General features: G+C 41.9%; 1 protein-coding gene across 2 annotated transcripts in view; it reads left to right on the top strand.

The window, feature by feature from the left end:
- LOC137368873 (UDP-glucuronosyltransferase 3A1-like) overlaps positions 1-22,984 on the top strand; it is a 126,959-nt gene that overhangs the window by 53,640 nt on the left and 50,335 nt on the right. For both annotated transcript variants that reach the window (XM_068029097.1, XM_068029098.1), the window contains exons 3-4: positions 7,100-7,201; positions 14,836-14,956. In XM_068029097.1, the coding sequence (XP_067885198.1) occupies positions 7,100-7,201; positions 14,836-14,956 (223 nt within the window). The remainder of the gene's footprint in view (positions 1-7,099; positions 7,202-14,835; positions 14,957-22,984) is intronic.

Here is a 22,984-nt window from a genome sequence, read left to right as displayed (position 1 = left end):
TTCTTTCTCTCTCTCTCTCTCTCTCCTGGTCTCTTTATACTCCGGCTCCGCTCTCGCTGTTTCCCGCTGTCTGAGTGAACTCTCTCTCTCTGTCTCTCTCTCTTTCTCCTGGTCTCTTTATACTCCGGCTCCGCTCTCGCTGTTTCCCGCTGTCTGAGTGAGCTCTCTCTCTCTTTCTCTCTCTCTCTCTCTCTCTCCTGATCTCTTTATACTCCGACTCCGCTCTCGCTGTTTCCTGCTGTCTGAGTGAACTCTCTCTCTCTCTCTCTCTCTCTTTCTCCTGGTCTCTTTATACACCGGCCCCGCTCTCGCTGTTTCCCGCTGTCTGAGTGAGCTCTCTCTCTCTCTCTTTGTCTCTCTCTCTCTCTCTCCTGGTCTCTTTATACTCCGGCTCCGCTCTCGCTGTTTCCTGCTGTCTGAGTGAACTCGCTCTCCCTCTCTCTCTCTCCTGGTCTCTTTGTACTCCGGCTCCGCTCTCGCTGTTTCCTGCTGTCTGAGTGAACTCTCTCTCCCTCTCTTTCCCAGTCTCTTTGTACTCCAGCTCCGCTCTCACTGTTTCCCGCTGTCTGAGTGAACTCTCTCTCGCTCTCCCAATCTCTTTATGCACTGAGTGGGAAGGGAAGCGAGAGAAACGGGGAGGCAGTGGCGTAGTGGTAATGTCACGAGACGAGTAACCCAGAGGCCCAGGCTAATGCTCTGGGGACATGGGTTCGAATCCCACCACGACAGATGGTGGAATTTGAATTCAATTCATAAATCTGGAATTTAAAAAAGCGAGTCTGGTGGTGATCATGAACCCATTGTTGATTGTTGTAAAATACCATCTGGTTCACTCATGCCCTTTAGGGAAGGAAATCTGCCTTCCTTATCTGGTCTGGCCTACATGTGACTCCAGACCCACAGTAATGTGGCTCACTCTTGAAAGCCCAATGAAATCGTCCAGCAAGTCACTCAGTTGTATCAAACTGCAACAAAGTCTAAGAAAGGGAGTGAAACTGGACGGACCACCCGTCATCGACCTAGGCACCGGAAATGATAATGACAAACCCCACCCTGTCGACACCAGCACAAGCCTGCAGGAGGACTTTGCAGGGTAGATATGGCTGGGTTTGCTGTTGTCATTTCCAGTGCCTAGGTCAATGCCGTGTGGTCCATCCAGTTTCATTCCTTTTCTTAGACTTCATAGCAATTTGATATAACTGAGGGTTGACAGAAAAGGTTGGTTAATAAAATTGAGGCTCTTGGAATAGGAGAGTCAGTGTCCAATAGGATAAAAAAAATGGCTTAAGGACAGGAAACAGCAAGTTGTAATAAATGATTGCTTTTCAGACTGGAGGATGGTAGATAGTGGTGTTTCCCAAGAGTCAGTGCTGGGACCACTGCTTTCTTTGCTATATATAGATGACTTGGATCTTGGAATGCAGAGTAGAATTCCAAAATTTACCTATGACACCAAACTTGGAGGTGCGGCAGACATTGAGGATGATACGAACCACCTGCAACAGGATATAGATAGGCTAGCAGAATGGGCAGAGAGGTGGCAGATGAAATTTAATACTGACAAGTGTGAGGTGATGCATTTTGGCAGAAGGAATAGGGAGAGGCAATATATGCTTAATGGCATAGTTTTAAAGAAGGAAGAGAGAGACCTGGGGGTGCATGTGCATCGATCTTTGAAGGTGGCCGACATATTGAGAGAGTGGTTAGTAAAGCAGAGAGGATCTTGGGCTTCATTTTTTATATTAGAGATACAGCACTGAAACAGGCCCTTCGGCCCACCGAGTCTGTGCCGAACATCAACCACCCATTTATACTAATCCTACACTAATCCCATATTCCTACCAAACATCCCCACCTGTTCCTATATTTCCCTACCACCTACCTATACTAGTGACAATTTATAATGGCCAATTTACCTATCAATCTGCAAGTCTTTTGGCTTGTGGGAGGAAACCGGAGCACCCGGAGAAAACCCACGCAGACACAGGGAGAACTTGCAAACTCCACACAGACAGTACCCGGAATCGAACCCGGGTCCCTGGAACTGTGAGGCTGCGGTGCTAACCACTGCGCCACTGTGCCGCCCTATATATAGAGACATAAATAGAGGCATTGAGTACAAAAGCAGGGAAGTTATGCTGAACCTTTATAAAGCTCTTGTTAACTGGAGTATTGTGTCCAGTTCTGGTCACCACACTTCAGGAAGATGTGAGAGTCCTTGAGAAGGTGCAGAGGAGATTTACCAGAATGGTTCCAGGGATGGAGGATTTTAGTTTCAAGGTTGAGTTTGTTCTCCTTGGAACAAAGGAAATTGCGGGGAAATTTAATAGAAGTGTGCAAGATTATGACAGGCTTTGGAAAAACTGTTCCCATTAACAAATGGTATAAGGACCTAGGAGACACAGATTGAAGGTTTTGGGCAAAAGATGCATGGGAAATATGAGGAAACACTTTTCTATGCAGCGGGTGGTAATGACCTGGAACTCGCTGCCACAAGGGTGGTGGAAGAGGAGACAATCAATGACTTCAAGAGGAGGTTGGATGGCCACCTGAGAGAAATAGACTTGCAGGGGACTGACAGTATATCTCTGCAGAGAGCTGACATGGACTCGATGGGCCAAATGGCTTTCTTCTGTGCTATAAATGAATCTACGACTCCATGACTAACTTCCATGCAGCACGATTCCACAAACAGCAATGTGATAATCACCAGATAATCTGTTTTAGTGATAGTCATTGAGGGATAAATATTGGTCAGGACACCAGGGATAACTCCCCTGCTCTTTTTGAATAGTGCCATGAAATTTTACATTCACCTGAGAAGGTAGACAGGGCTTGATCTGAAAGATGACACCTCTGACAGTACAACACTCCCTCAGTACTGTTCTGATGAAAGTTCATTGACCTGAAACAGTAACTCTGCTTTTCCTCTCCACAGATGCTGCCTTACCTGCTGAGTATTTCCAGCATTTTCTGTTTTTATTTCAGATTTCCAGTATCTGCAGTATTTTGCTTTTGTGCTACTGCAGTGGGAGTGCTGGCCTGGATTGTGTGCTCAGGTCTCTGGAGTGGGACTTGAACCCACCACCATCTGAGGGAACACTGCTGCCAACTGAGCCAAAGCTGAAACTGCTGTGGAGCTGGTTTCAGTCAGCCCCTTTAGTTAGCACTGTCAGCACTCACCATGTCTTCTATCTCCTGATCAGTGTCCGCAGGGGGGGTAGGGAGAGTTCTATTCTGGGTATCATGTCCTTGAAAGGAGAGCACTCCCCCTCACCCTAACTTCATGTAGCATGCTGTGAATCTGGGAGTGCATGGGCTGCAAAGCTACACATTGCAGAAATTTAGCAGCAGTCAGCATGTCATCCAACTGGTAGACAAGAATGCAGCTTGTATCCCTTTCAATCTCTCCCAGCTCTGCCAGCACTCCCTTCAGCAGCTCAATCCAAAGACTTCAGCCAGAGAAATCCACGCAGGATCACTTGGTGAAATTCGCATTCTGGCAGGGTCGGAATTTATGCCCTATGAAATACTTGAGCTAACATCAACGGCTTTTTGTGGGAAATGGGCATCCTTCCATCTATGAAAGATGATGGACACGCAGCAAACAATCCATTTAGGTGGGGTGTCTTCTCTTGGTGCACCTTTGCTGATGGCTGTGAAGGCCAATCCTTGAGAGGCAGGTTCTGCCACAAGTGCTGCAGGACAACCTGCCAAGTGACCCTGTGCGTTGTTATTTTGGACGTTGGCGTCTGTTGCCAAGCTGATGTAGCCACTGGTCATCGTGGTAGTACACACCAGTCCACAGGATGTGTTGCCATTTCCCTTTATCGCCAGCGAGTGACTTCCAGGTGCGATAGTCGACATTTAGGGCCTTCATGTCATGCTTGCAAGCATCCTTGAAGCGGAGCTTTGGGTGCTCTGCTGGTCATCTGGCCCTGGCGACCTCACCATACAGAAGGTCCTTGGGTATGCGACCATCTTCCATCCTGCAGACGTGTCTGATTGACCGAAGCTGCCTCTGTTTGATTAGTTCTGAGGGACAGGATTAATCTCCACTTGGAGAGGCAGGGATTAACCAGGGATAGTTAGCATGGCTTTGTCAGAGGGAGATCATGTCTAACTAACTTGATTGAATTTTTCGAGGCGGTAACTAGATGTGTAAATGAGGGTAAAGCAGTTGATGTAGTCGTCATGGACTTCGGTAAGGCTTTTGATAAGGTCCCACATGGGAGATTGGTTAAGAAGGTAAGAGCCCATGGGATCCAGAGCAGTTTGGCAAAGTGGATCCAAAATTGGCTTAGTGGCAGGAGACAGAGGGTGATGGTCATCTCCCCGTGACATTCAATGGCATTACCATCGCTGAATCCCCCACTATTAATATCCTAGGGGATACCATTGACCAGAAACTGAACTGGAGTAGCCATATAAATACCGTGGCTACAAGAGCAGGTCAGAGGCTAGGAATCCTTCAGCAAGTAACTCACCTCCTGACTTCCCAAAGCCTGTCCACCATCTACAAGGCACAAGTCAGGAGTGATATGGAATACTCTCCACTTGCCTGGATGGGTGCAGCTCCAACAACACTCAAGAAGCTCAACACCATCCATGAGAAAGCAGCCCGCTTGATTGGCACCCCATCTACAAACATTCACTCCCTCCACCACCGACGGACAGTGGCAGCAGTGTGTACCATCTACAAGATGCACTGCAGCAACACACCAAGGCTCCTTCGACAGCACCTTCCAAACGCGCGACCTCTACCAGCTAGAAGGACAAGGGCAGCAAATGCATGGGAACACCACCACCTGCAAGTTCCCCTCCAAGTCACACACCATCCTGACTTGGAACTATATCACCGTTCCTTCACTGTCACTGGGTTAAAATCCTGGAACTCCCTTCCGAACAGCACTGTGGGTGTACCTACCCCACAAGGACTGCAGCGGTTCAAGATGGCAGCTCACCACCACCTTCTCAAGGGTGGTTAGGGATGGGCAATAAATGCTGGCCTGGCCAGCGACGCCCACATCCTATGAATGAATAAACAAAATGGTCGAGGATTGTTTCTGCGAAAGGAGGCCCGTGACCAGTGGTGTACCACAGGGATCGGTGCTGGGACCCTTGCTGTTTGTAGTGTACATTAATGATTTAGACATGAATATGGGAGGTATGATAAGTAAGTTTGCAGATGACACGAAAATTGGTGGTGTCTTAAATAGCGAGGAGGAAAGCCTTAGATTACAGGACGATATAGATGGGCTGGTAAGATGGGCGGAGCAATGGCAAATGGAATTTTATCCTGAGAAGTGTGAGGTGATGCATTTTGGGAGGACTAACAAGGCAGGGGAATAAACAATGGATGGTAGGACCCTAGGAAGTACAGAAGGTCAGAGGGATCTTGGTGTACTTGTCCATAGATCACTGAAGGCAGCAGCACAGGTGGATAAGGTGGTGAGGAAGGCACATGGGATACTTGCCTTTATCAGCCAAGCATAGAATATAAGAGCAGGGAGGTTATGATGGGGCTGTATAAAACGCTAGTTAGGCCACAACTGGAGTACTGTGTACAGTTCTGGGCACCATACTATAGGAAAGATATGATTGCAAAGGAGACTCACCAGGATGTTGCCTGGGCTGGAGCATTTCAGCTATGAAGGGAGACTGGATAGGCTACGGTTGTTTTCCTTAGAACAGAGAAGGCTGAGGGGGAACCTGATTGAGGTGTACTAAATTATGAGGGACGTTGATATGTTAGATAGCAAGAAACCTTTTCCCTTAACGGAGGGGTCAATAACCAGGGGCATAGATTTAAGGTAAGGAGCAGGAGGTTTAGAGGGGATTTGAGGAAAAAATGTTTCACCCAGAGGGTTGTTGGAATCTGGAACACACTGCCTGAAGAGGTGGTGGAGGCAGGAACCCTCACAACATTTAAGAAGTATTTAGATGAGCACTTGAACTGCCATAGCACACAAGGCTCCGGGCCAAGTGCTGGAAAATGGGATTAGAATAGTTAGGTGCTTGATGGCTGGCATGGACACGATGGGCCGAAGGGCCTGTTTCTGTGCTGTATAAGTTTGACTCTACGAATCTAGTGCCAACAAACGTGGGATTTTTCCAGCCAGGATATACCCACAATGCGCCGCAGAAAACGAAGATGGAAGTTATTGAACTTCTTTTCCTTGTAACTGTAAGTCACCCATGTTTCACAGTCATGCAGCAAGGTGCTGAGTACACAGGCCTTATAAGTTATCATCTTGGTCCTAAGGGTTAGCTTGGTGTTTTTCCATGCACGTTTCCAGAGTAGGCCAATGGTGGTAGCTGCTTTCCCTATACGTGTATCGAGCTCTGCATTAAGGGACAGGTTGTCAATCACCGTGGTCCCAAGGTAGCAGAATTTGCTCACCACTTCCAGTGGGGTGTTATTTAGTGTGATCATGGAAGGAGATGCAACACCTTGTCCCATGGTCACTTCCACCACCTTTTTGCATAGACAAGTGTTTCTTAACTTCTACTGAATAGCCTGAGTCTGATTCTAAGCTCATGTCCCTTTGTCCTAGACTTCCTCACCAGCAGCAAAATCCTACAAAACTCAATGAAATAACACCTTAACCTTCCATATTCCAGGGAATACAAGCCTTGTTTATGTAATCTCTCCTCATAGTCTAACGCTTGGAGCTCTTGTAACATTCTGGTGAATCTGTGCTGCCCTCTTTCCAAGGCCAATATATCCTTTCTAAGGTGTGGCAGCCAGAACTGTACAGAGTACTCCATATTTGGTCTAAACAGGGCTTTGTATAGCTGTAGCAAAACTTGCTCTCCTTTATATTCTCGCCCTCAAGAGGAGGATCCAGGCAAAGATGAGAGGGAGGGTGTCCAAACAAAAGTGTTACCTAACCTGGCTGGCCCATCAGGACAGTGATACTGGAGGCATGCAAAACACAATGACATTCTGTGCTCCTCAATCATCAGTGCTAAAAGCAAATGGGTAAGGCCTTGATTTTTTGCATGAATGGGAAAATAATAAGTGGTAGAGAGGGATCTGAGCAAGCAGCTCACTCTGGCTCAGTGTGTCTGAACTGTTCCCTTGCTCTGTCTGCAGGAGGAAGCCACTATATGCTATTCGATGAAATTTCTCATCTGCTTCATGAGAGTGGGCATGATGTGAACATGTTGGTGCAGCTTGGTAACCCAAGAATCAAAGGTAGGTGTATTCCCTCCCCGACCATTCGCCATCATCACACAGCTCCAGGATACTTTGACAAATCATCTTACACCAAAATAATTTACAATGATCTTGCAGCAAGCTTTTGGTTCCAGAAAGTTTGTCTTCATTTGAATCTCTTTTTCTGGCACATCCTCGAGAATACTCAAGGTTTGCTGTTTCAATTTCTCTCTTCATTCCTCAATGATCTCAATCACTTAATGTTCAACTCCCTCTTCTTTTGCCGATGATTCCAATCTATATCCATTCAGATCAGACATGCTGGGCTGATTTCTGTTTGTGATGCACACTCTTTGTGTTGCAGGCAGGGTACAAAGATTGCACTGTATCCTGCCCATTTCCTGAATGGGCATGGGTAAGGTATTGGAAGCTCCTGTCCGAAGCAGGTGGAAGCTTTTTGGGACCTGTAGAAGGGGGTCTATTTTGTTGGATGCGAACATGTCCAGGAAGCTTTTTGGGAAATGTTACCAGAGCTTGAAAGTTGCAGCTGTGAGGAAAGATTGAATTGGCTAGGGTTGTTTCCCTAGAGCAGAGGAGGCTGGGGGGGGTGACTTAATTGAGGTGTGCACAATTATGAGGGGCCTAGATAGAGCAGACAGGAAGGACCTGTTTCCCCTAGCAGTGAGGTCGATTACCGGGGGGCACAGATTTAAGGTGATTGGTAGAAGGTTTAGAGGGGACACAAGTGAAACTTCTTCACCTAGAGGGCGGTGGGTATCTGGAATTCACTGCCAGGAACGATGGTGGAGGCAGAAACCCTCAATTGTTTTAAAAGGTACCTGGACCTGCACGTGACGTGCTGTAGTCTGCAAGGCTATGGACCAGGTGCCGGAAGATGGGATTAGAATGAACGGCTAGTTTGTTCGGCTGGCAGGGACACGCGGGGCTGAATGGCCTCCTTCTATGCCGTAATTTTTCTATGGTTCTATGGAAAGGGGTCTGAGGGTGGATGTCAAGAAAATACAATAGGCCAAATGAAAAATATTAACTCATCAGTTGGAAACTTACATTAAACTTTTAATGGAAAAAATGCTGCAGGTAACTTTTTAAAAAAAACTGACAACCAAGATTACCATCACAATTTACATCTGAAATATCAGGAGATCGAATTGGAGACACAAGTCTAACAAGAAGCCCAGCCAGGACAATACTTTGGCTAACTGAGTAGATGATCCAGATCACCCTTGTTAACAGGTCATTCAAACCCCTTTCGAGGCATTCATAAGTGGAAATGTCCCTCCAGGGGGATAAAAACACCGACAATAACCACCTGAGAGAGGTTTTGGGTTTTAGACTTTGGATCCCATTAAAAACAAAGGGGATTGAGAGAACCATGTGACAGTCTCCACAGGCTGTGTAAAACTGAAAGTTTTGTTACACACAAGGAGACAAGCAGTAACTGAGTGGGCAGCAGCAGAGAAGGCTCTCTCTCCAGGAAACATCAAGTTTGAAAACTGTCTGCAACTGTGGACCCTCCAAGCCTACAGACTGCTACGGCCAGAGGCCAGGGAAGAGAGCCATCTACAAGCCTGCCTTCAAGAAAACCCTGAGCTCCCTCTATAGCAAGAACATCCTTCCTCAGATAAGGAGACCAAAACTGCACACACTATTCCAGGTGTGTCCTCACCAAGGCCCTGCAGCAAGACATCCCTGCTCCTGTACTCGAATCCTCTCGCTATGAAGGCCAACATACCATTTGCCTTTTTTACCACCTGTTGCACCTGCATGCTTACCTTTAGCAACTGGTGTACGAGAACACGCAGGTCTCGTTGCATATTCCCCTCTCTCAGTTTATAGCCGTTCAGATAATAATCTGCCTTCCTGTTTTTGCTACCAAAGTGGATAACCTCACATTTATCCACATTATACTGCATTTGCCATGCATTTGTCCACTCACTCAACTTGTCCAAATCACCCTGAAGCCTCTCTGCATCCTCCTCACAACTCAGCCTCCCACCCAGTTTTGTGTCATTTGCAAATTTGGAGATATTACATTTAGTTGCCTCATCTAAATCATTAATATATATTGTGAATAGCTGGGGTCCCAGCACCGATCCCTGCGGTACCCCACTAGTCACTGCCTACCATTCGGAAAAAGACCCGTTTATTCTACACTTTGTTTCCTGTCTGCCAACCAATTTTCTATCCATCGCAATACACTATCCCCAATCCCATGCGCTTTAATTTTACATGCTAATCTCTTATGTGGGACTTCGTCGAAAGCTTCTGAAAGTCCAAATAAACCACATCCACCAGCTGCCCCTGATCAACTCCACTCGTTATATCGTCGAAGAATTCTAATAGATTTGTCAAGCATGATTTCCCTTTCATAAATCCATGCTGATTCTGTCCGATTCTACCACTGTTCTCTAAGTGCTCTGCTGTAAAATCTTTGATAACGGACTCTAGAATTTTCCCCACTACCGACGTCAGGCTGACTGGTCTATAATTCCCTGCTTTCTCTCTACCTCCCTTTTTAAATAGTGGGGTTACATTAGCTACCCTCCAATCTGTAGGATGCAGTCCATCAGGCCCTGGGGATTTATCGTCCTTCAATCCCATCAATTTCCCAACACCATTTCTCTACTAATACTGATTTCCTTCAGTTCCTCTCTGTCACTAAGCCCTGTGTTCCCCAACATTTCTGGTATGATATTTGTGTCCTCCTTTGTGAAGACAGAACCAAAGTATGCATTTAGTTGGTCAGCAATTTCTTTATTCCCATAATAAATTCCCGTTTCTGACTTTGAGAATTATATTTGTCTTCACCCATCTTTTTTTCTTCACATACCTATCGAAACTTTTACAGTCAGTTTTTATGTTCCCTGCAAGCTTGCTCTCGTACTCTATTTTCCCCTTCTTAGTCAATCCCTTGGTCCTCCTTTGCTGAATTCTAAACTGCTCCCAATCTTTAGGTCTGTTGTTTTTTCTGGCAAATTTATATGCCTCTTCCTTGGATCTAATACTATCTCTAATTTCCCTTGTAAGCCATGGTTTGGCTACCTTTCCCATTTTACTTTTGCGCCAGACAGGAATAAACAATTGTTGCAGTTCATCCATGTGCTCTTTGAATGTTTGCCATTGCCTATCCACCATCATCCCTTTAATTAATGTTTCCCAATCCATCATAGCCAACTCATGCCTCATACCTTCGTATTTCATTTATTAAGATTCAGGACCGTAGTCTCAGAATCAGCTACGTCACTCTTCATCTTGATGAAGAATTCTATCATATTATGGTCACTCATCCCCAAGAGGTCTCGCACCTCTATATTGTCAATTATTCCTCTCTCATTACACAATACCCAGTCTAGGATGGCTTGTTCTCTAGTTGGTTCTTCAATGTATTGGTCCAGAAAACCATCCCGTATACAGTCAATGAATTCTTCCTCTACGATATTGTGACTAATTTGATTTGCCCAATCTATATGCAGATCAAATTCACCCATAATTACAGATGTTCCATTATCACATGCGTCTCTAATTTCCTGTTTAATGCCATTCCCAGCATCGCCACTACAGATTGGGGGTCTAACGTTTTTTGCCTCTTAGTGTTTCTCAGCTCTATCCATACAGATTCCACATCGTCAGAGCTAATATCTTTCCTCACTATTGCGTTAATTTCCTCTTTAACCAGCAATGCAACTCCACCACCTTTTACTTTTTGTCTGTCCTTCCTAAATACTGAATATCCCTGGATGTTCATTTCCCATCCCTGGTCACCTTGCACCCATGTCTCCGTAATCCCGACTATATCATACCTGTTTACATCTATTTGCGCAATTAATTCATCCACTTTATTGCGAATGCTCCACACGTTAAGGCACAAAGCCTTAAGGCCTGTCTTTTTAACATTGCTTGTCCCCTTCCCACTATTTTTCACTGTGTCCCTGTTTGATTCTGGCCCTTGATTTCTCTGCCTATCACTTTTCTTATTCCCCTTATTGTCTTTTGTTCTTGTCTTTGATCTCCCCTCCTCTGACTCCTTGCAAAGGTTCCCATCCTCCTGCCATTTTAGTTTAAACCCTCCCCAACCACTCTCGCAAATACTCCCCCGAGGACATCAGTCCCGGTCCTGTCCAGGTCTAACCCATCCAGTTTGTACTGGTCCCACCTCCCCCTGAACCGGTCCCAATGTCCCAGGAATCTAAAACCCTCCCCCTCACATCATCTCTTCAGCTACATATTTATCCGATATATCCTGCTATTTCTACTCTGACTAACACGTGGCACTGGTCGTAATCCTGAGATCACTACCTTTGAGGTCCTATTTTTCAACTTACTTCCTTACTCCCTATATTCTGCTTTTAGGACCTCATCCTTTTTTTTACCTACGTCATTTGTACCAATGTGTACCACGACCGCTGGCTGTTCACCCTCCCCCTTCAGGATGTCCTGTAACCGCTCTGAGACATCCTTGACCCTAGCACCAGGGAGGCAACATACCATCCTGGAGTCTCGTTTGCGGCCACAGAAATGCCTATCTATTCCCCTTACAATTGAATCCCCTATAACTATTGCATTCCCACACTTTTTACTCCTCCCCTGTGCAGCAGAGCCAACCATGGTGCAACGAATTGGGCTGTTGCTGCTTTCCCCTGAGAGGCCATTCCCCCCAACAGTATCCAAAGCAGTATATCTATTTTGCAGGGGAATAGCCACAGGAGATTCCTGCATTGCCTCCCTCGTCCTCTTGCTCTGCCTAGTGGTCACCCATTCCTTTCCTGCCTGTGGAGTCTGAGCCTGCGGGATGACCACCTCTCGATACATGCTATCCAAGAAGTTAACAAAGTGAGCGTTGGTCCTATAAAAAGTGAGTCTGGGGAATTGGTAAGATAAAAAAAGGAGATGGCAGATGAATTGAACAGGTATTTTGCATCAGTCTTCACTATAGAGAATACAAGTAACATCCCAGAAATAGCTACAAATCAGGAAATGGAAGAGAGGGAGGAACTCAAGAAAATTACAATCACCAGGGAAGTGGTACTGAGTAAACTGTTAGAGCTGCGGGCTGACAAGTCCCCGGCTCCTGATGGACTTCATCCCAGGGTGTTAAAAGAAGTGGCTACTGAAGGAGTTGATGCATTGGTTTTGATTTTCCAAAATTCTCTAGATTTGGTGAAGGTTCCTTTAGATTGGAAAATAGCGAATGTAACTCCTTTATTCAAAAGGGAGACAGAAAGCAGGAAACTACAGACTAGTTAGTTTAACATCTGTCTGATTTCGATTTATTTTTGATTTAGAGATACAGCACTGAAACAGGCCCTTCGGCCCTCCGAGTCTGTGCCGACCATTAACCACCCATTTATACTAATCCTACACTAATCCCATATTCCTACCGCATCCTCACCTGTTCCTATATTCCCCTACCACCTACCTACACTAGGGGCAATTTATAATGGCCAATTTACCTATCAACCTGCAAGTCTTTGGCTGTGGGAGGAAACCGGAGCACCCAGCGAAAACTCACGCAGACACAGGGCGAACTTGCAAACTCCACACAGGCAGTACCCAGAACTGAACCCGGATCGCTGGAGCTGTGAGGCTGCGGTGCAAACCACTGCGCCACTGTGCCGCCCATAAAACACAAGCTTTAAACTCAAGAAAACCTGCCCGATTGATTCTTTCATGATCATGTTAAAGGTAAAACACTCACTGAGGTGGTGAGCACAACCACTGTTTACAAAAGTTATAAACCCTGTTGCAGTCAAGTAAGGGGAAGGGCAAGTGGGGCGACTGTGACCCCTCCTCACCTTGGCCGTAACAGTGGACCTTCAGTGGGCTAAAGGTCAAGGTTTTGAGTTCTTTTCATAGAATATTTAAGGCACAGAAAGAGGCCATTCAGCCTATCGTGTCTGTGCCAGTCAAAAAGAGCTAGCCAGCCTAATTGTACTTTCCAGCTCTCGGTCTGTAGCCCTGTAGGTTACAGCACTCAAGTGCCTATTCAAGTATTTTTAAATGTGATGAGTGTTTCTGCCTCTATCACCCTTTCAGGCAGTGAGTTCCAGACCCTCGGAGCCCTTTGGGGAAATAATTTCTCCTCAACTCCCTTCCAATCCCTTTGTCAATTGCTTTAAATCTATACCCTCTGGTTATGACGTCTCTGCTGACAGAAATAGGTCCTTCCTATCCACTCTATGCCCTTCATAATTTTATACACTTCAATTAAATCTCCCTTCGGCCTCCTGTGTGCCATGGAGAACAACCCGAGCCTATCCAATCTTTCTTCATAGCTAAAATTCTCCATTCCTGGCAACAGCCTCATAAATCTCCTCTGTCCCCTCTCTAGTATGATCACATCCTTCCAGTAATGTGATGCAAGAACTATATGTTGTACCCTATCTGTGGCCTAACCAGTGTTTTATACAGTTCTAGCATAACCTCCTATATTCGGCGAATAAAGGAAAGTATCCCATATGCCTTAACAAACTTTATCTACCTGTCCTACCTTCAGGGATCTGTGGACAATGCACTCCAAGGTCCTCCTGTTCTTCTCCACTTTTCAGTATCCTGTCATTTATTGTATATTCCCCTTGCCTTGTTTGTCCTCCTCAAGGGCAATTCCACATATCTCTGCAGATTGAATACCATTTGCCATTTTAATGTCCACCTGAACAGTCCATTGATATCTTCCTGCAGTCTACGGCTGTCCTCCCCGTTATCAACCACATGACCAATTTTTCTATCATTTGCAAACTTATTAAACAGGCCTGCTACATTTAAGTCTAATTCATTGATATATGTCACAAAAAGCAAAGGACACAGTACTGACCCCTGCGGAACCCACTGGAAACAGTCTTCCAGTCACAAAAACACCCGTCGACCACAACCCTTTGCTTCCTGCCACTGAGCCAATTTTGGATCCAACTTGTTACTTGCCGTGGATCCCATGGTCCCTTCTCGATCTGTTTTCTTTTTCTCTGCCGGCACTTCAGCTTCAATGCTATTTATTTATTGCCCTCTATTCACCATTGGGTTTTCCAATGGGGATTCTCTGGTGTACTCAGAGGCAGAGGCCAGTTGTGTCAGGCTGCCTGATAGGTGCCCTGTGGTCTTCCATTGGTATCCATCTCATCACATCTATGCACAGAGGTGAAATGACCTCGGTCTGATAGACATTTTGCTGGGGGAAGGCTCCTCTAACCCAAGGGAGAGTACCAGGGGCTCCCGGTGGTAAAGGTCTGCTACCCGACCCGAACCCAACGTGGCCCGACGACATGTGTCGGGTTCGGGTCGGGTCGGGTTGCACTTCCGGGTCCGACATTTAGGCTCGGGTTGGGCTGGGTCGGACACGCTCTATCACAGGTAAGTGTTTCCAATGCTAATTTAATTTTTGGACTAGAAAGGTGATTTAGTTACAGTTATTTTAAGCTTGTGCAGATCAGCAACAAAGTGAAAAACGGAAGGTAAGTTAACCGATGGTCGGGTCGGGTCGGGTCAGGCACAGGAAAAAATGGAAGGACTCGGGCAGGTCGGATGTGGTTCTGTTGGGCTTGGGTCAGGGTTTTTTTTGCAGACCCGAGCAGGCCTTTACCCGATGGTACCTGCACTCATCTTTACCTGTTGTTAGATTTCTGCTTTTAAGGACACTGTACATTTTCTAATTGTAACAGGCTTTAACTATGCTGGGAGAAACAACAGTTACCAAATTACAACATGGTCTGCGAACGAAGAATACCTGACAAGCTTCAACAAATGGTTTTTGGAGCAGCAGAAATTATTCCTTCAGGGCAGGTATGGTTGTTACACTCTATAATGTACACAGGAGCTAATATTCTCTATAATATACTAATATTCACTATATTATATACAGGAGCTACTGTTCCCTATATTATATACAGAAGCTTCTTTTGGGCCTCCTTATCTCGAGAGACAATGGATACGCGTCTGGAGGTGGTCAGTGGTTTGTGAAGCAGCGCCTGGAGTGGCTATAAAGGCCAATTCAGGAGTGACAGGCTCTTCCACAGGTGCTGCAGAGAAATTTGTTTGTCGGGGCTGTTGCACAGTTGGCTCTCCCCTTGCGCCTCTGTCTTTTTTCCTGCCAACTACTAAGTCTCTTCGACTCGCCACAATTTAGCTAATATTCCCTATATTATATACAGGAGCTAATATTCCCTATATTATATACAGGAGCTACTGTTCCCTATATTATATACAGGAGCTAATGTTCCCTATATTAAATACAGGAGCTACTGTTCCCTATATTATATACAGGAGCTAATATTCCCGATATTATATACAGGAGCTACTGTTCCCTATATTATATACAGGAGCTAATATTCCCTATATTATATACAGGAGCTACTGTTCCCTATATTATATACAGGAGCTAATATTCCCTATATTATATACAGGAGCTACTGTTCCCTATTTTATATACAGGAGCTACTGTTCCCTATATTATATACAGGAGCTATTGTTCCGTATATATACAGGAGCTACTGTTCCCTATATTATCTACAGGAGCTAATATTCCCTATATTATATACAGGAGCTACTGTTCCCTATTTTATATACAGGAGCTACTGTTCCCTATATTATATACAGGAGCTATTGTTCCCTAATTATATACAGGAGCTACTGTTCCCTATATCATATACAGGAGCTAATATTCCCTATATTATATACAGGAGCTATTGTTCCCTATATTATATACAGGAGCTACTGTTCCCTATATTATATACAGGAGCTAATATTCCCTATATTATATACAGGAGCTACTGTTCCCTATATTATATACAGGAGCTAATATTCCCTATATTATATACAGGAGCTACTGTTCCCTATATTATATACAGGAGCTAATATTGCCTATATTATATACAGGAGCTAATATTCCCTATATTATATACAGGAGCTACTGTTCCCTATATTATATACAGGAGCTAATATTCCCTATATTATATACAGGAGCTAAATTTCCCGATATTATATACAGGAGCTACTGTTCCCTATATTATATACAGGAGCTAATATTCCCTATATTATATACAGGAGCGACTGTTCCCTATATTATATACAGGAGCTAATGTTCCCTATATTAAATACAGGAGCTACTGTTCCCTCTATTATATATAGGAGCTAATGTTCCCTATATTATATACAGGAGCTACTGTTCCCTATATTATATACAGGAGCTAATATTCCCTATATTATATACAGGAGCTAATGTTCCCTATATTAAATACAGGAGCTACTATTCCCTCTATTATATACAGGAGCTAATGTTCCCTATATTATATACAGGAGCTACTGTTCCCTATATTATATACAGGAGCTAATGTTCCCTATATTATATACAGGAGCTAATATTCCCTATATTATATACAGGAGCTACTGTTCCCTATATTATATACAGGAGCTAATATTCCCTATATTGTATACAGGAGCTACTGTTCCCTATATTATATACAGGAGCTAATATTCCCGATATTATATACAGGAGCTACTGTTCCCTATATTAGATACAGGAGCTACTGTTCCCTATATTATATGCAGGAGCTAATGTTCCCGATAATATATCCAGGAGCTACTGTTCCCTATATTATATACAGGAGCTAATATTCCCTATATTATATACAGGAGCTACTGTTCCCTATATTATATACAGGAGCTAATATTCCCTATATTATATACAGGAGCTACTGTTCCCTATATTAGATACAGGAGCTAATAATCCCTATATTACATACAGGAGCTACTGTTCCCTATATTATATACAGGAGCTAATATTCCCTATATTATATACAGGAGCTACTGTTCCCTATATTATATACAGGAGCTATTGTTCCCTATATTTTATACAGGAGCTACTGTTCCCTATATTATATACAGGAGCTAATATTCCCTATATTATATACAGGAGCTACTGTTCCCGACATTATATACAGGAGCTAATATTCCCTATATTGTATACAGGAGCTACTGTTCCCTATATTATATACAGGAGCTAATATTCCCTATATTATATACAGGAGCTACTGTTCCCTATATTAGATACAGGAGCTACTGTTCCCTATATTATATGCAGGAGCTAATGTTCCCTATATTATATACAGGAGCTACTGTTCCCTATATTATATACAGGAGCTAATATTCCCTATATTATATACAGGAGCTACTGTTCCCTATATTATATACAGGAGCTAATATTCCCTCTATTATATACAGGTGCTATTGTTCCCTATATTATATACAGGAGCTAATATTCCCTATATTATATACAGGAGCTACTGTTCCCTATATTATGTACAGGAGCTACTGTTACTTATATTATATACAGGAGCTAATATTCCCTACATTATATACAGGAGCTACTGTTCCCTATATTATATACAGGAGCTAATGTTCCCTATATTATATACAGGAGCTAATATTCCCTATATTATATACAGGAGCTACTGTTCCCTATTTTATATACAGGAGCTACTGTTCCCTATATTATATACAGGAGCTATTGTTCCCTATATTATATACAGGAGCTACTGTTCCCTATATTATCTACAGGAGCTAATATTCCCTATATTATATACAGGAGCTACTGTTCCCTATTTTATATACAGGAGCTACTGTTCCCTATATTATATACAGAAGCTACTGTTCCCTATTTTATATACAGGAGCTACTGTTCCCTATATTATATACAGGAGCTAATATTCCCTATATTATATACAGGAGCGACTGTTCCCTATATTATATACAGGAGCTAATGTTCCCTATATTAAATACAGGAGCTACTGGTCCCTCTATTATATACAGGAGCTAATGTTCCCTATATTATATACAGGAGCTACTGTTCCCTATATTATATACAGGAGCTAATATTCCCTATATTATATACAGGAGCTAATGTTCCCTATATTAAATACAGGAGCTACTATTCCCTCTATTATATACAGGAGCTAATGTTCCCTATATTATATACAGGAGCTACTGTTCCATATATTATACACAGGAGCTAATGTTCCCTATATTATATACAGGAGCTAATATTCCCTATATTATATACAGGAGCTACTGTTCCCTATATTATATACAGGAGCTAATATTCCCTATATTGTATACAGGAGCTACTGTTCCCTATACTATATACAGGAGCTAATATTCCCTATATTATATACAGGAGCTACTGTTCCCTATATTAGATACAGGAGCTACTGTTCCCTATATTATATGCAGGAGCTAATGTTCCCGATATTATATCCAGGAGCTACTGTTCCCTATATTATATACAGGAGCTAATATTCCCTATATTATATACAGGAGCTACTGTTCCCTATATTATATACAGGAGCTAATATTCCCTATATTATATACAGGAGCTACTGTTCCCTATATTAGATACAGGAGCTAATAATCCCTATATTACATACAGGAGCTACTGTTCCCTATATTATATACAGGAGCTAATATTCCCTATATTATATACAGGAGCTACTGTTCCCTATATTATATACAGGAGCTATTGTTCCCTATATTATATACAGGAGCTACTGTTCCCTCTATTATATACAGGAGCTACTGTTCCCTATATTATATCCAGGAGCTACTGTTCCCTATATTATATACAGGAGCTAATATTCCCTATATTGTATACAGGAGCTACTGTTCCCTATATTATATACAGGAGCTAATATTCCCTATATTATATACAGGAGCTACTGTTCCCAATATTAGATACAGGAGCTACTGTTCCCTATATTATATGCAGGAGCTAATGTTCCCGATATTATATACAGGAGCTACTGTTCCCTATATTATATACAGGAGCTAATATTCCCTATATTATATACAGGAGCTACTGTTCCCTATATTATATACAGGAGCTAATATTCCCTATATTATATACAGGAGCTACTGTTCCCTATATTATATACAGGAGCTAATATTCCCTATATTATATACAGGAGATACTGCTCCCTATATTATATACAGGAGCTACTGTTCCCTATATTATATACAGGAGCTAATATTCCCTATATTATATACAGGAGATACTGTTCCCTATATTATATACAGGAGCTAATATTCCCTACATTATATACAGGAGCTAATATTCCCTATATCGTATACAGGAGCTACTGTTCCCTATATTATATACAGGAGCTAATATTCCCTATATTATATACAGGAGCTACTGTTCCCTATATTATATACAGGAGATACTGTTCCCTGTATTATATACAGGAGCTAATGTTCCCTATATTATATACAGGAGCTACTGTTCCCTATACTAAATACAGGAGCTACTGTTCCCTATATTATATACAGGAGCTAATATTCCCTATATTATATACAGGAGCTACTGTTCCCTGTATTATATGCAGGAGCTACTGTTCCCTATACTATATACAGGAGCTACTGTTCCCTATATTATATACAGGAGCTAATATTCCCTATATTATATACAGGAGCTACTGTTCCCTATATTAGATACAGGACCTACTGTTCCATATATTATATGCAGGAGCAAATGTTCCCGATATTATATACAGGAGCTACTGTTCCCTATATTATATACAGGAGCTAATATTCCCTATATTATATACAGGAGCTACTGTTCCCTATATTACAAACAGGAGCTAATATTCCCTATATTATATACAGGAGCTACTGTTCCCTATATTATATACAGGAGCTAATATTCCCTATATTATATACAGGAGATACTGTTCCCTATATTATATACAGGAGCTACTGTTCCCTATATTATATACAACAGCTAATATTCCCTATATTATATACAGGAGCTACTGTTCCCTATATTATATACAGGAGATACTGTTCCCTATATTATATAAAGGAGCTAATATTCCCTATATTATATACAGGAGCTACTGTTCCCTATACTATATACAGGAGCTACTGTTCCCTATATTATACACAGGAGCTAATATTCACTATATTATATACAGGAGCTACTGATCCCTATATTATATACGGGAGCTATTGTTCCCTATATTATATACAGGAGCTACTGTTCCCTATATTAGATACAGGAGCTACTGTTCCCTATATTATATACCGGAGCTAATATTCCCTATATTATATGCAGGAGCTACTGTTCCCTATATTATATACAGGAGCCAATATTCCCGATATTATATATAGGAGCTACTGTTCCCTATATTAGATACAGGAGCTACTGTTCCCTATATTATATGCAGGAGCTAATGTTCCCGATATTATATACAGGAGCTGCTGTTCCCTATATTATATACAGGAGCTACTGTTCCCTATATTATATACAGGAGCTAATATTCCCTATATTATATACAGGAGCTACTGTTCCCTATATTATATACAGGAGCTAATATTCCCTATATTATATACAGGAGCTACTGTTCCCTATGTTATATACAGGAGCTACTGTTCCATATATTATATACAGGAGCTACTGTTCCCTATATTATATACAGGAGCCAATGTTCCCTATATTATATACAGGAGCTACTGTTCCCTATACTATATACAGGAGCTACTGTTCCCTATATTATATACAGGAGCTAATGTTCCCTATATTATCTACAGCAGCTACTGTTCCCTATATTATATACAGGAGCTAATATTCCCTATATTATATACAGGAGCTATTGTTCCCTATATTATATACAGGAGCTAATATTCCCTATATTATCTACAGGAGCTACTGTTCCCTATATTATATACAGGAGCTACTGTTCCCTACATTAGATACTGGAGCTACTGTTCCCTATATTATATACAGGAGCTAATATTCCCTATATTATCTACAGGAGCTACTGTTCCCTATATTATATACAGGAGCTAATATTCCCTATATTATATACAGGAGCTACTGTTCCCTATATTATATACAGGAGCTAATATTCCCTATATTATATACAGGAGCTACTGTTCCCTACATTAGATACAGGAGCTACTGTTCCCTATATTATATACAGGAGCTAATGTTCCCTATATTATATACAGGAGCTAATATTCCCTATATTATATACAGGAGATACTGTTCCCTATATTATATACAGGAGCTACTGTTCCCTATATTATATACAACAGCTAATATTCCCTATGTTATATACAGGAGCTACTGTTCCCTATATTATATACAGGAGATACTGTTCCCTATATTATATAAAGGAGCTAATATTCCCTATATTATATACAGGAGCTACTGTTCCCTATACTATATACAGGAGCTACTGTTCCCTATATTATATACAGGAGCTAATATTCCCGATATTATATATAGGAGCTACTGTTCCCTATATTAGATACAGGAGCTACTGTTCCCTATATTATATGCAGGAGCTAATGTTCCCTATATTATATACAGGAGCTAATATTCCCTATATTATATACAGGAGATACTGTTCCCTATATTATATACAGGAGCTACTGTTCCCTATATTATATACAACAGCTAATATTCCCTATATTATATACAGGAGCTACTGTTCCCTATATTATATACAGGAGCTAATATTCCCTATATTATATACAGGAGCTACTGTTCCCTATATTATATACAGGAGCTACTGTTCCATATATTATATACAGGAGCTACTGTTCCCTATATTATATACAGGAGCCAATGTTCCCTATATTATATACAGGAGCTACTGTTCCCTATACTATATACAGGAGCTACTGTTCCCTCTATTATATACAGGAGCTACTGTTCCCTACATTAGATACAGGAGCTACTGTTCCCTATATTATATACAGGAGCTAATGTTCCCTATATTATATACAGGAGCTAATATTCCCTATATTATATACAGGAGATACTGTTCCCTATATTATATACAGGAGCTACTGTTCCCTATATTATATACAACAGCTAACATTCCCTATATTATATACAGGAGCTACTGTTCCCTATATTATATACAGGAGATACTGTTCCCTATATTATATAAAGGAGCTAATATTCCCTATATTATATACAGGAGCTACTGTTCCCTATACTATATACAGGAGCTACTGTTCCCTATATTATATACAGGAGCTAATATTCACTATATTATATACAGGAGCTACTGATCCCTATATTATATACGGGAGCTATTGTTCCCTATATTATATACAGGAGCTACTGTTCCCTATATTAGATACAGGAGCTACTGTTCCCTATATTATATACCGGAGCTAATATTCCCTATATTATATGCAGGAGCTACTGTTCCCTATATTATATACAGGAGCCAATATTCCCGATATTATATATAGGAGCTACTGTTCCCTATATTAGATACAGGAGCTACTGTTCCCTATATTATATGCAGGAGCTAATGTTCCCGATATTATATACAGGAGCTGCTGTTCCCTATATTATATACAGGAGCTACTGTTCCCTATATTAAATACAGGAGCTAATATTCCCTATATTATATACAGGAGCTACTGTTCCCTATATTATATACAGGAGCTAATATTCCCTATATTATATACAGGAGCTACTGTTCCCTATATTATATACAGGAGCTACTGTTCCATATATTATATACAGGAGCTACTGTTCCCTATATTATATACAGGAGCCAATGTTCCCTATATTATATACAGGAGCTACTGTTCCCTATACTATATACAGGAGCTACTGTTCCCTATATTATATACAGGAGCTACTGTTCCATATATTATATACAGGAGCTAATGTTCCCTATATTATCTACAGCAGCTACTGTTCCCTATATTATATACAGGAGCTAATATTCCCTATATTATATACAGGAGCTACTGTTCCCTATATTATATACAGGAGCTAATATTCCCTATATT

Source organism: Heterodontus francisci, chromosome 4, assembly GCF_036365525.1.
Source record: "Heterodontus francisci isolate sHetFra1 chromosome 4, sHetFra1.hap1, whole genome shotgun sequence".
In the NCBI taxonomy this organism is placed as follows: domain Eukaryota; kingdom Metazoa; phylum Chordata; class Chondrichthyes; order Heterodontiformes; family Heterodontidae; genus Heterodontus; species Heterodontus francisci.
This window is presented reverse-complemented; position numbering and strand designations above follow the sequence as displayed.